Source organism: Zonotrichia albicollis, chromosome 4, assembly GCF_047830755.1.
Source record: "Zonotrichia albicollis isolate bZonAlb1 chromosome 4, bZonAlb1.hap1, whole genome shotgun sequence".
Classification (NCBI taxonomy): domain Eukaryota; kingdom Metazoa; phylum Chordata; class Aves; order Passeriformes; family Passerellidae; genus Zonotrichia; species Zonotrichia albicollis.
In genome coordinates this window covers 48,667,246-48,680,775 of record NC_133822.1, presented here as the reverse complement: position 1 = coordinate 48,680,775, position 13,530 = coordinate 48,667,246, and the positions used below count along the sequence as shown (strand labels likewise).

Here is a 13,530-nt window from a genome sequence, read left to right as displayed (position 1 = left end):
AGAGACCCAACTGACTGCTAGATGTTACTGTTAGGTTTCTGCTAGACATAAAGGTGAGTACTCCTGAGCGGTGCTGCAGCTTTGCTGCATTCACTGGGGCCTCTGTTTAATACAGTCATTTTTTATTGAGTTAGAAAACTTTAACCTATTTTTTCAATGTGACACTATTAGTGTTGAAAAAAAATGAAAACCATAAGCTGATTTTTATTTGCTGTTACGCAGGGATGTGTCATCCAACCTTTTGTCCTCTTTTCCTGTGACGGGGCTACATGGTTTAACTCATTTAAAATTAACAGGAAATCATGCCCTACAAAGTTTGATAACATCTGAAAATTTTCCAGAACTCAAGTGAGTATATCATTAAAACTAATAAGCCACATTTGTGTTCATGTGCAATGGAAGGTGTGTCAGTGTGTAACGCATGTTACTTCGTATTGTCAGTCTTTGATCTGTGCCATTAAAACTAAAGCAAATATGATAAAAATGATAGACTTCTTTTATTATGCTCACTTTCAACTGAAGAAACTATGAAGGTTTTGAAATATTAACCCCAGTACTTGCTTAGTACGAGCCACATCTGCTTCCTGGTGATATGTTTCAAAAGCTGTTAAAACAATATCGCTGGCAGCTTAGTGATATGTCCTTCTTCTATGGGACTGTGCTCACAGAACTTCCATTAAACATGATGAGAACACAGCAAATACAAGGGAAGAATACACTGCTGAAAGACCAAAAGATTTCACCTCTTATGTTTGAACATTATTTTTGATTAAGATTCAGATAATGAATCTTTTGATTAAGATTCAGATAATGTTTTCCCAGTATTACTAACACCCTTTGATACTAATAATTTCTGTGGGGTTTCTGTGCTACAGGAAGGAAGTGTCCTCTAAAGATCATTTGCAGCTTTTCCACTCACTGGATGACCATGGCCTGTATGGAGCTTGAACCCATGACCTTGGCATTATTAGCACAATGCTAGAACCAGCTAAACTAATTTCAGGGTCACAGCAAAGAGCGTTTTGTCTCTGACTTCAGAGTATTTGGGAGTTTCCCCTAACTCTCCTTTCATTTTTATATTTTAATTAGAAGATGCCAAGTGCAGCATATACTTTATCATGTTTTCCTGTAAAAAGTTTGGTATCAGAAAATATGAAGCAGCTAAACAGAATGCACACAGTTAGAAAATCACAGAGTGGTTGAGGTTGCAAGGGACCTTTGAGGCTGTCTTGTCTAACCATCTGCTCAGGCAGGAGCACCTGGAGCCTGTTGCCCAAGACCACACCCAGAGAGCTTTTGAGTATCTCTGAAGATGGAGAATCCATCCTTAGGTTTTCACTAGATTTGCCTTTTGCACTGGAAAAGGCCCAAGAGTCTGAGCAGGCAGACGGCTCAAGATGTGAGCATTAGTGAAAGGGGTTGGAGTGTTTGGAGTTCTCTGGAAGGGAATGATGAATAGAAGTGTGGAGCTGATGAAGGCTCTGTGTGCAACACTGGAGGGATCCACCCTAGAACACTTCTGTGATGGCATGTTAACACAAACTGAGATAAGAGCTGCAAAAAATGGTTCCAGTCAGGGAACAATGCCTGAAAGGTCTTAATAAATCCAAAAACGGTAGTTTGTCACAGGGGAAAATAGGCAGTCGCTTCATCATGTGCGTGAAACTATAACATTAGCATTCAAAGTACTAGAGGCCTTAAACTCTTTTACATTACAGATCTTGAGACAGGTCTCAGAGGCCAAGGAGCAAGCACCATAAAAATAATGACTGAGCTTATGTCATGCTTTTTCTTCTCTCATTGGCTTTGCCCAAATGCTGAGGCAGGTGACAATTCTAAAATATTGAAATTTCTTTAAAAGAATGTAAACACAAGAAAAGTGGTTACTCCAACCTGGCAAATATATAGTGATGCATATATACCTTGACCTAGAGGCATAAGAGGTGCTGCAGTAGTCCTAGAATAATCCAAGATTTTTTTAAATTCTTTTCTCAGAATTATACTCTATATGAATTTCCCTTCAGCAAAATTGTGTACATTACTCAAATGAAAGTACAGTGTATTTCATCTGGGCAAATTGTTAACAAAGATGTGTCCAACTAACTTAATTCTTTTTTAAAATGTATTTAAAGTATGATATCTAGTGTTAATTAACATCCATAAGAACAAATTATACCCAGCCAGGAGAGAATAGGGTAAAATTATGGTAAAATCTGCGTGACTTTTACCGTAAATCAAAATGAGGTCAAGATTTCCCACAGGATCACTGCACAGAAAATGGTCCAAGCGCCAAACCTAAACAGAGATCTAAAACAAAATGGAATTTCACCATTTGCAATGGTTGTAACTAACCAGTGGTTACGTTAAAGACAAATTCCTGCATAAAAACTTCCTACTCATCTAAATTCATCAAAACAGACACATCAAAGAGCTGAGCATCCCCTTCCCCATCATCAGCAATAGCACTATCACACTCTGCAGAGCTGAGCCCAGCCTATTGCAGCCTTAGGAGGCAAAATCAGGCTGCCAGCCACTCCTTCCTTCTTTATCTGACACTTTGACTCAGTGCTGAAAAGAACCCAGTGCTTTGCTCCATTCATCACAACTGTGCCTTCCTGTTCACCATTAACTCCACACCTTTGTGAGGGAGAAAATGACCTTGTGTTCTCTGCTGCTTAATCTAAAAACAGAAAAAAGAGGCATTCCTTGCTAGAGGAAAAAAAATTATCAAGGATAGAGATATCATTACTAAGATAAGGAGTATATAAAAATAAAGTTAGGCAGTGTTTCTAAGAGTTTAATTTGACAAAGTCCAAATCTAATCACCCACATCAAATAAGCACCAGCCATAAAAAGCACTGCCTCCAGCACTGTACACCTGAAAGTTCCTTCTTTTTTCTTTTTCTTTTTTTTTTTTTTGTGTTAAATGTAGCTTTTGTGAGGAAAAAAACAACTCCTCTGTCACCAAGAAGATCTCATACTTATTTCCCTGCTTTGTAAATTATGTTTTGTCCTCTGTGTTCTGGGTTGCAGCCATTGTGTGCAGTTGGGCTTTGCACACAGATTAAGCAGCATTTGCTAATTTAAGGATTATGTGTATATCCTAATAGCACAGACTGGGGGAAAAACAAACATAAACTGTCCAGATTTAAGAATGGATGTTAAAAATACCTACAGAGAGGATAAGAAATGGGAGTCTTAATCTTTAAATATCATTTAAAAGCCATGGATGCTTTTGGCTACATGATCAAAATAGTGGACCAATACAATGAGGGAAGTCCACATTTCCAGTGTATGACAGGCCAGCAGGCTGGGAGGAGCACAAGATCTAGAAATCTGTCATAGAGCTGTTTGAATAATCAGAGAATAGAATACATTTCTGTCAGTCTCTTGTGCCTAAAATGTCCACTAACTGTTCATTCCCCCAGCTATATCAATGTCCTTCCAAAGGTCTGAAGCCACAAGTTGCAGGGATCACCTCGCAGAACTGCCAGAGTTACTTTTGATAATTGTTTTTGTTGTTCCAAAAAAAAGGGAATTTCTATTTGGGGATTGGGATTGTTTTTATCCCAGATGATTAGCTGTGGGTTAGTCTAGTAATCAATGAGTTTAATACAAGTTTATTTAAGAAGGGCTTGTGGGAAATGTGTTCAAAAATGCTTCATCAAGATAATCTCCTTATGTTAAAGGATGGCATGCAGATGAATGCATTAGAAATTAAATATTTAAATCTGCTGGCCTGTGGTTGCTTGACAGTTGGATCTTGGTTATCTTGAACTTTTATTGAGTACCCTAAAAATTTTGTATTGGGTACAAGAGTACAGATTATTGTGGTTAATTTCCAAGAGAAATGGAAGGTTATATAACCTAAATGCTCCCAAATGCACTAATTTAAAAAATCCCTTTAGAACTTAAGATTCCGTTTGTTCCCCTTTGTACCGAGTTTTTGGCCAGTGCACAAGTCTAAGTCCTGTTGGCACTGGGCCTGATTCAGCTTGATTTCTCTGCAGATTTCCCAGGGGGTTCAAGGCTGCTTATTACACTCATTATATTAATTTACATGATTAACCTGTTGAAAGTAATCTGATAGGAGGATCTAGTTCTACTTTATTCCTTTTAAGTTAGTTCAGAATAACTTCTAATCACCTCTTTATCTTTGAACTTTTTGCTATATTGGGCTTTGGGAATTAAGGTGAGTTATTTGGTTTTGCTATGTGCTGTTGGTGAACTGTGCAAATTAAATAGTTTTGCTTCCAAAGCATAAAATATATCTATGCAATAGAAGTAGTCTAAAGAACTCAGAAAGTAATTCTTCCATGCTCCCCAGAATTTGCACATCTGCAAAGGAATTAAATTCACAACATAGCAGCAATGTGCACTTTTCTGACAACAGGAGCCTTCATAAACATTGGAACTCACTGACATATATTAGTGTTAGAAATAAAAACGGTCTTAAAATAATTAAGAATGAGTATCCTGTGTCCTGCAATGACTGTTCTCCTCTTTAAGATAATAAAGTAAAACCTTGCTCTCAGTGACATTTCACACACAGTGCCTGATTCACTCATCTTTTGGTTTAGAACACTGTTTCTTGTGCAGAAGATCAAGAAAAAATCTCCTTTTTGCCATCTTACTGTGAAATGAGTTGAAGGTGGAGAGAGGTGAATAAAGCTTGATTTCCAAAAGTTCTCATTCTTCCTGAAGTGGAGAAATTCAATTTTGGAAGTGTTTTGTTTTTGCCTGGTAGGCAGGTTGGGATCTTTGGATGTGCTTTTTTTTAAAAGAAACCATTAAGAAAGTAACTGTTGGAGAAGCTGTTGATTTGCACAGTAAAATCATCGAAAATCATTAAAGCAGAAATACAATTCTGAGTAACATTCACTCAACAGCAAGACATAGATCTCCTACTTTCATATCTCCTATGAAAACACATAAGAAAACTTCAGTATGCTTTTTCTACAATTAGCCTAGAAACCATCTGCATTTCCAATGAGGAATTTTATTTGTGAATTCTCATTTTGCATTATCGTGACTAATTTTTACTCAGAGATGGTTTTGCTTTCAGTTGTGGACATTTAAACTCTTTCCTTTGTAGAGGATCAGTACAATCCAGTAACTCTGGTGCTTAACCACTATCATGGTATGCTGCCTAACTCCTCTGCAGGGTCATGGAAATGCCTTATGCCTATCAGTGCTGTGCCTTTGGAGCTTGTGAGAACCACTACAGAATCTCCAGCCAGTGGAACAAGGATGATAATAGCAGCCTTGATGACTTTCATAGAAAGGATTCTGGACTGTTACAAATTCAAGGTAACCATCATCTTAGGCTTTTAAGTCTACCTGTGAGCAACCTGGGCTTTTAAATAAATCCAAAATTCTTTACAGTCATAGGTGTGGCCTCTCCCTGTCTCTTGCTTAATAATATGTTATTTAAGTATTCCTGTGCTTAGCAAACTCATTATTTTAGGTCTGCCATTCAAAAATCTCACTTACTTATGCACTCATTTTTGCATCCAAATAATAGCTATAATAATGTAGTAAATTAAATCTTCCCTTTATATGAGAGACAGGGTTGTTCAGCTGGTATGTAACTCCATACAAAAGCAGGCCAGCAAAGATGTAGTTTCTTGCAAGCCTCGAAATGGAACACATCCTAGGCTTACCCACAGACTTCAGGATGAGTAATAGCCAAAATATGTGGCTACTTTGGCATATTGTCTTATAGAGTCCTAGAATATGCTGAAGTAGAAGGGACCCACAAGGACCACCCAGTTCAGCTCCTGACCATGTGCAGGACAGCCCCAGTAACCACTCCATGTGTCTGGGAGCATTCTTCAAACACTTCTTGATCTCTGGCAGGCTTGGTGCTGTGACTACTTTCCTTTGCAGCCTCTTCCAGTGCCCAATCACCCTCTGAGTGAAAAACCTTTTCTTTATATCCAATCTACACGTGGCTCAGCCTCATGTCATTTCCTTGAGTCCTGTCCCTGGTCATGAGAGGAAGAGTTTGGTACCTGCACCTCTGCCTCCCCTTGTGAGGATGTTGCAGACACAAAGAGGTCTCCCCTCAGTCTCCTCTTCTTGAGGCTGAACAGACCAAGTGACCTCAGCTCCTCATACACCTTCCCCTCAAGGCCCTTCCCCATCCTCGTGGCCCTCCTTTGGAAGCTCTCTAATATCTTCAGCTTTATATCTTTCTTATATTGTGGCACCCAAACCTGCCCCCGGCACTTGAGGTGAGGCTGCCCCAGCTCAGAGCAGGGCAGGACAATGCCCTCCCTTGCCCGGCTGTGATGCTGGGCCTGATGCACCCAGGACAGGGCTGGCCTCTCCTGGCTGCCAGGGCACTGCTGGCTCTGTTCAACTTGCCATGGTCCATTAGCCCCTGGTCCCTTTCTGCAGGGCTGCTCTCCAGCCTCTTGTTCCCCAGTCTATGCACATAACCAGGGTTGCCAGAGAAGGCATTTATTCTGCAGAACACAAGACTACTGCATTTTTCTTCCCCTTCAGCACCTGGATCTGTTACTGGATCTGTTATGTAGGGGCACACATCCATTGACACCATCCTGTTGCTTTCTGTGCTGTCTCTGCCCCTGCAAACCAGTAAGTCTCAGAGTTCAGCGAGAATAGAGCCAGGAATATGTGCTAATGATGACAAAAGAAACACAGAATTGTGTTCTTGATAATTCTTAGTATTACGGCGCAACAGCAGAATTCATATTTTAAACTCCTTCCTAGGCAGTCATCACACTGAAATTAGGCAATAGAGAATGTACCTGTACATGATTATTTTTACAGAAAACAATCCTGAGTACATTAATTCAAAACCAAGTAGATACATGTCTGCTTCTGCTCACGGTTCAGCAGGGAAAGAGATAAGACCAGACCTTAAATACCACAGGCATTTTTGCAACTTTTACTAAAAAAACTTTTCCTGAAAATTGCAGTAACAATTCTGGGTTTTTCTCTCCCCAATAGATGAACGTGATTTTGAGGACTTCTTTCTTGACTTTGAAGAAGATTTGAAATCTCATCATTCAGTGCAATGCTCACCTTCTCCAGGTATGAAACTGCCAGACAGATAGGAATTCAAGGACAGTGTTAGTAGATGTTTGAGATGCAGAACAAACTGTGAATCAGATACTAGGACACCCACATGATGTGCAGTAATTTGATGAGTGTAATACAAATACATAGCACTATAATATACAGTTTTGCATTGAATTCTACAAAACTATTCAGCCACTATGAGTGTAGCATGCTTTGCCCAGTCACCAAGCTCTGGGCCCCTTTTCACCAGAATTTATATCTAATCAAGAAAATGAGAAAGACTCTTCTACTAAGATACAGATGATAAAGGCAGCAGAATCTTTGCTCTCTCAGTCTTTTGCAAAGCTGAAGTAATTCTTCTGAATGTCATAGAGTAAATTTACACATTAGCAACTTGAGCAATGCACAGTTTAGGTCTATGTCTAGGAAATACCAATCACTACTGCATTGGTGTGTACAGCCCCTCACAAAGGACACCCAGCACTGTTATTGTCTTCGTAGAATGTAGCCAGCCATGGTCATAAGTTTTGATTGATTGGTTCAGCAAACACTGAGCCATATCACTAGCCATTCTTTCATTGTGAAGCATGAACAAAAAAGCCCCAAGTGACAGCTTGTACTTCAGCATTCATTTTAAGCCACGATTCTTGTTTGCAACAGCAACTAATAGTAAATTTTTTTAAGTTATATAAAGAGGAATAGAAAAGGCAGGAAGTCAAAGAATAGAGTTATTTGACTGCCACATATTCTCCAATGGCCTTAAGATAAGTTCTGAGTTCGTTAAAACATTTCTGTCTTCAAGGTAAGTTATCGCCAGACCTGAGAGAAACTTTAGCTTGGATTTTTCAAATAGTATCTTAGAAAAACTTGCAAACTGATGCAATAGATCCTTATGCTTACTTAATGGCCACAGCTGTAGTTATAGGGAGGTCATTTCAGCTGCAGGGTTTATGTCTTCATGGAAAAGCACAGGCCGCTGTGAGGGGCTTGCCTAGCTGGCTCATCCCAAGGCATGTAATGTTTCTCTGGCTGCAGAGCACTCAGCTTCAACTGCACAGCATATGCACCTCAGTATACCGAGAATACTTCAAGTGTTGAGCAAGCTTCAGTCATAATGACCTGACTTCAGACACAGGAGATCCAAAAAGACAGCACTCCCAAATGCAAAGAGAGACACAATTTTCTTGGACAATTACACAATTTTCTTGGACTGTGTAATGACATGTTTTAAGGTAGCCAAAGTACATCTGTCCATATCCATTACATCACCAGGACTCATCAGGAACCTGTTTTAATTTAGTTAGAGGTAACATTTTCAGCTTTTTTCACACACTGACAAATATCACAGCATTTCTTGAAACTGCAAGAGTTGACATTCGCATTGCAGTAGTAATGTAGTATTCACTGCCAGGCACAAAGATACTGTGATGAAGGACAAAGACTCATGTGCACCACTAATGCAATATGCATCACACATTTAGCAGCAAGTTATCAAGGTCTCAGATTTCTCCAGAGAAGGAGCAAATTTCCAGCTCCCTCTTTATACTAAAATTCACTCTTTGGCTGTGCAGAAAATCTGCAAGAAGCATGAGCTTTAGGGTCTTAGAAAGCACAAAGGTTTTTTTGTTTACATGGTCATCCCTTACCCTTTTTATTTTGGCATTTCAGGTCCCTTCAAACCATGTGACCATCTGTTTGGTAGCTGGCTGATCAGAATTGGAGTGTGGACCATCGTGGGTTTGACCTTTATTTGCAATGCACTGGTGTCTGCTACAGTTTTCAGGTCTCCGTTGTATATGTCCTCCATAAAACTTTTGATTGGTTTAATGGCCATTGTGAATGCCCTGATGGGCCTGGCCAGCGGTGTACTGGCTGGCGTGGATGCATCCACTTTTGGTAGCTTTGCTCAGTATGGAGCACAATGGGAAAGTGGAATTGGTTGCCAAATAACTGGCCTTCTCTCCATTTTTGCTTCAGAGGCTTCCATATTCCTCCTTACCCTAGCTGCCCTCGAACGTGCATTCTCTGCAAAGCATGCTACAAAGTTTGAAACAAAATTCTCCACTGCTAGCATAAAAATCGCCATTTCCTTTTGCTTCATGTTGGCACTAATCATTGCAGTGATACCCCTTCTCGCTGGAAGTGATTATGGAGTTTCTCCCCTTTGTTTGCCACTCCCCTTTGGAGAGTCCACTGCTATGGGCTACATGGTGGCACTGGTATTGCTGAACTCCCTTTGCTTTCTGGTAATGACTGTTGCTTATACAAAGCTCTACTGTAGTTTAGAAAAGGGAGAACTAGACAACATTTGGGATTGCTCTATGGTCAAACATATAGCCCTGCTACTTTTTACTAATTGCATTCTTTATTGCCCTGTGGCCTTCTTATCTTTTTCCTCCTTACTGAACCTCACTTTTATCAGCCCAGAAGTGATTAAGTCAATACTTCTAGTGATTGTCCCACTGCCAGCATGCCTAAATCCACTGCTTTATATACTTTTCAATCCACATTTTAAGGAGGATTTGGGAAGTCTGCGAAAGCAAACTTTGATATGGAGGAGATCAAAACATGCCAGTCTGATCTCTGTGAATTCAGAAGACATAGAAAAACAATCTTGTGACTCAACACAGGCATTGGTAACCTTCACAAGTGCCAGCATATCATATGATATGCCCACCAGCAGTTCCCTAATGCCACCCTCTTATCAAATGACAGAAGGCTGCAGTCTTTCGTCAGTCGCGTTTGTTCCCTGTCGCTAGTTGCAGAAAGAGTACAGAAAATACCTCTGTTTACAAAATTTTTAATCCCAAAAGTAAGTGTGAATGTGTGCATAAGAGTGTAGAGTGCCTCTAAATTATTACAACACACCTCAGAAAACAGACAATGACAAAGCTTGCGGCCGGCTGAAAATGCAATACTTGAGCCTGCTAAGCCTGCTCCCAAAATGCTGGGATGAAGAGAGGAAATGAAAGCTGGTAAAGTTTGTGCAGTTATGTCAGCTGCTCTCTTTTAAAGTAGCACTACTCAGAAAGAGCATCAGTTGGGCAAGGACAAAAATAGCATATTAAAGTTGTAATGTTTTTTCAAAGTATCACCTCATGTTTTCAGGGGTTGGGTTATTTTTTTCCTGTTTGTTGCAATTTGGTTTTAATAATAGTTTTTCAGTGCCATGATTTTTTCTAAGCATTTGTGTATGGCATTTGTTCAGCAAGGTATCTAAATGGAAGAGTAGTCCTGTTCAAGTCATAGATGTTTCTGCAGAATACCCTTTAATGAAGTTGCATGTTTGATAAAGTTGATTAAATGGTTTAACTGGTGCTGGATTTGGATTTTGGAAGTCATCTAACTTGACAAAACATTTTTAATTGTCAGCAAAAGCTAAAAAATTAACGTGATGTGAAAGAAGTTAATCAAAATCCTGTCAAGCATTTAAAATGTAATTGTAAATGGCAACACATTGTCACATGGGTATTTTTCTAATGAGGTTCTACCCAGTTCAGTCCTGAATTGCTTTCATGCCAGTAGAATTACTCCCAGAACTACTGATGATAAAATTGACAGATTATTTGTTTTATCAGAAGGTGGAAAATACTACATAGAAAGTCATCAATATAAAAAATTGGCATGCTGAGAATTTTTAAAGGACACCAAAGGCACTCAGACAGAAATGTTAATTTAAGGTAATTTGTCTAGGAACAAAAACTGTAATCCTGCTCATGGCATGATCTCTGTCTCATGAAATAGTGATTCTAAAAAGCTGCTAGTTCTTAGTCACTAGTCAGTTGAAGGTTTAGAGGCCACCATGTTCTTTTGGATAAGGATAGCCAATATCCTTAGCCGAGGCAATATCAAGTAGGAGTGAAGAGGTTGTGTGATCTGTGTTCTTAGCACTGATGCAAGCACACCTGGGATATTTCAAACACTTATTGCATTCACATGTTGTAAAGAACATTGTGAAATTGGAAAGGATATGAATATCATAAAGTTAAAAGAACTTAAGAAATAGGTGATTTTATCACCGTTTATAAGTAGCTGCTTCTGGAATACAGAAGTTAGAAGGCAGAGGACTACTCATCTGAGAGGAGAATCTGGCATGCTTGACTGGAAATTGACATTAGGGACATGCAGCATAGAAATAAAGGTGAAAATTGTTGATAGAGATGGTCATTAGCTAGTGAAATTACTGTCACCAAAAATTTCTAAATTCATAGTGGATGTATTGCCAAAAAAGATACTGGAGCAGCTGTTGAAATCCAGGGACTTCTGATGGCTTTAGTTTAGGAAAATGCTTGATTAGATTAACAGAATTCTCTGACTTTAAATCTGTTAATACTTTGCTGAATCAAGGCATGTATGTTTACACATCAGAAGCATCCTAGTTAGAAAGAAGAGACTTCAGTCCTTGCCAAGTCTACTGTTAAAAAATATCTCAGACAACAGAGCCACCTAGAATGTAATTCTTTGACCTCATCCAAACCATCAGGGGATATCCCAGTATTGTTTTCTCAGAGCTGGCAGCTTTTGCTTAAGTAAACTGATCATTTGAGACAGAAAAATGCACAAATTTACCTATTTTTGTTGTTGTTAAAAAGAGCTCCCTGAGGAGTAACATTTAATAGCCCAGTATTCACTGTTCAGTTAATGGCCACTCAGTCTCCAGGTGTATGAGACTGATTTTTTAACATTAGGAAGGTTAGGCTAGGCCCAGCAATTAAGGTAATCTGTTACAGATGATCTCTGTTGTTCATCTGTTCCTGTATATAAAACTTCCTGTGACTCCAGGGATGGATTTTCACAATGAAGAATTTGCTGCCAACAGTGCTAATGCCTTAATTTTCTTGTCCATTCACACTGGCATATTTTTAGTTTTGCAGTCACAGATGGCATCAGTTGACTTTGGCTGGCATGTTCATCCTTCAGGGAAAGAAAATGAACCAATTCTGAAATTATGTATGATAAAGTCAGCTGGGTACTTATCTTAATCCTTTATCTGTTGTGGCTTTTGAAGCAGTGCAGCACACAGCTGCAGAAACGATGCCTGAAACCACTTTGGATTAAACAGAGGATCAGTCAACCATTGCACAATACCTATTACCATGTTTACTTAGCTTTAATTTAACTGGGGTCCATCTGTGCTGCTCTGCTTAATGTCAGTGAGGTTCCTTTCAGCTTGCTGTATTTAAGAAGTTTGTAAAGAAATTTGAGAAGCAAAATAATGTTGTAATTCTGAAGGCTAGTTAAAAAAAAGCTTCTTTTATCAGAACTTTTCTAGCTTGCAGAAGGTCCTAAAGGCTTTGTGACTTATTTTTATAAGCATGTTTGAAATATTTTGATCAGATATTTTTAACTTGAAATTGTTAAAATTCATTTAACAGATTTTTAAAGTAAAATGTGTAAATATAGAACTGTATTTATTATTACAGTGAAATGCAAGTACGGTAAAGGACATGAGATTAAACCCTGTACAGTTTCATATTGATATTTGCTATATTTTCTGCTCATATATGTTACTAGATTCATTATCTGTAAATAATATAATGTAAATGTGTAGTGATTGTAAATAGGTGACATGCTTTCTTTTCTATCAGTGTTCTGAACATATGTCAGTTGTAATAAAATGTGACTACACAGTAAAGAGCATTTAATCACAACCTAACACCTCACAAAATGGTGTGCTTTCTCAAGTAATCCTCTGAAATTTATTGCAATACTTACATTAACCTCACTAGGTGTCTGAAATTCTTGACAAAATATAAGTTACAGGTTGTGTGCCATAAAAAAAAAAAAAAAAGAAAAAAAGAAGAATAGTGTAGAAAAAAGAAAAAAAGAATAGTACAGAGACTAAATCTTTTACCAAAACTTCCCTCACAGACTCTTATGGGCAGATCCCACTGCCTGTGCACGCCGCTGTGCCTCGCTGTGACCTCTCACAATTGCCACAGGTGACACCAGCACCTCCAGCTGTGTGACAAGGGTGTGCAGCAGGTCAGGCACCAGTGACCCACAACCTGCACACCCTGCACAAGAGAGGTGCAATTCAGCTGCACTTCCGATCCTGCTGCTTGTAACAAGACAGCAAATTCTCCCACATCATTCCTTGTTTTCTCTCCAGCTCCCAGTCTGGCAGGTGAAGCCAGTGAGGGGATAACCAAAGAGCTGCAGGGCTCTTCTGATGTGTGACAGGGGACAGCAGCTCCATCAGGTGTGAAATGGATGCAGGTGCTGAGGGCAAATGAAAAGTGGGGCTTAAGAGAGGTTGCTCAGGCTGCACCAGAATTCCAGCTCAGCTGAATTAAAGGCAGGCAGCAGCTGAGCACAGCTTGTTGTCACCTGGTAGGCAACAAGAACAGGTGGAACAGTGCATGCATTCTTGTTAAGAGAGACTGCAGCATGCAGCAGTTACACCTGCTTGCTTTTTGGAAATGGTGATTGTGGGTCATTCCTGTGAAGTACTTGAAAGAAGGAAGTAAAATGCCAATG

At 39.3% G+C, this 13,530-nt stretch overlaps 1 protein-coding gene across 2 annotated transcripts in view; it reads left to right on the top strand.

Annotated features, from left to right (window-relative positions):
* LGR5 (leucine rich repeat containing G protein-coupled receptor 5) overlaps positions 1 to 12,709 on the top strand; it is a 91,733-nt gene extending 79,024 nt beyond the window's left edge. For both annotated transcript variants that reach the window (XM_005480602.4, XM_074539728.1), the window contains exons 15-18: positions 223 to 348; positions 5,165 to 5,310; positions 6,979 to 7,062; positions 8,719 to 12,709. In XM_005480602.4, the coding sequence (XP_005480659.2) occupies positions 223 to 348; positions 5,165 to 5,310; positions 6,979 to 7,062; positions 8,719 to 9,809 (1,447 nt within the window). In that variant the 3' untranslated portion in view covers positions 9,810 to 12,709. The remainder of the gene's footprint in view (positions 1 to 222; positions 349 to 5,164; positions 5,311 to 6,978; positions 7,063 to 8,718) is intronic.
* Positions 12,710 to 13,530: the final 821 nt, after the last annotated feature.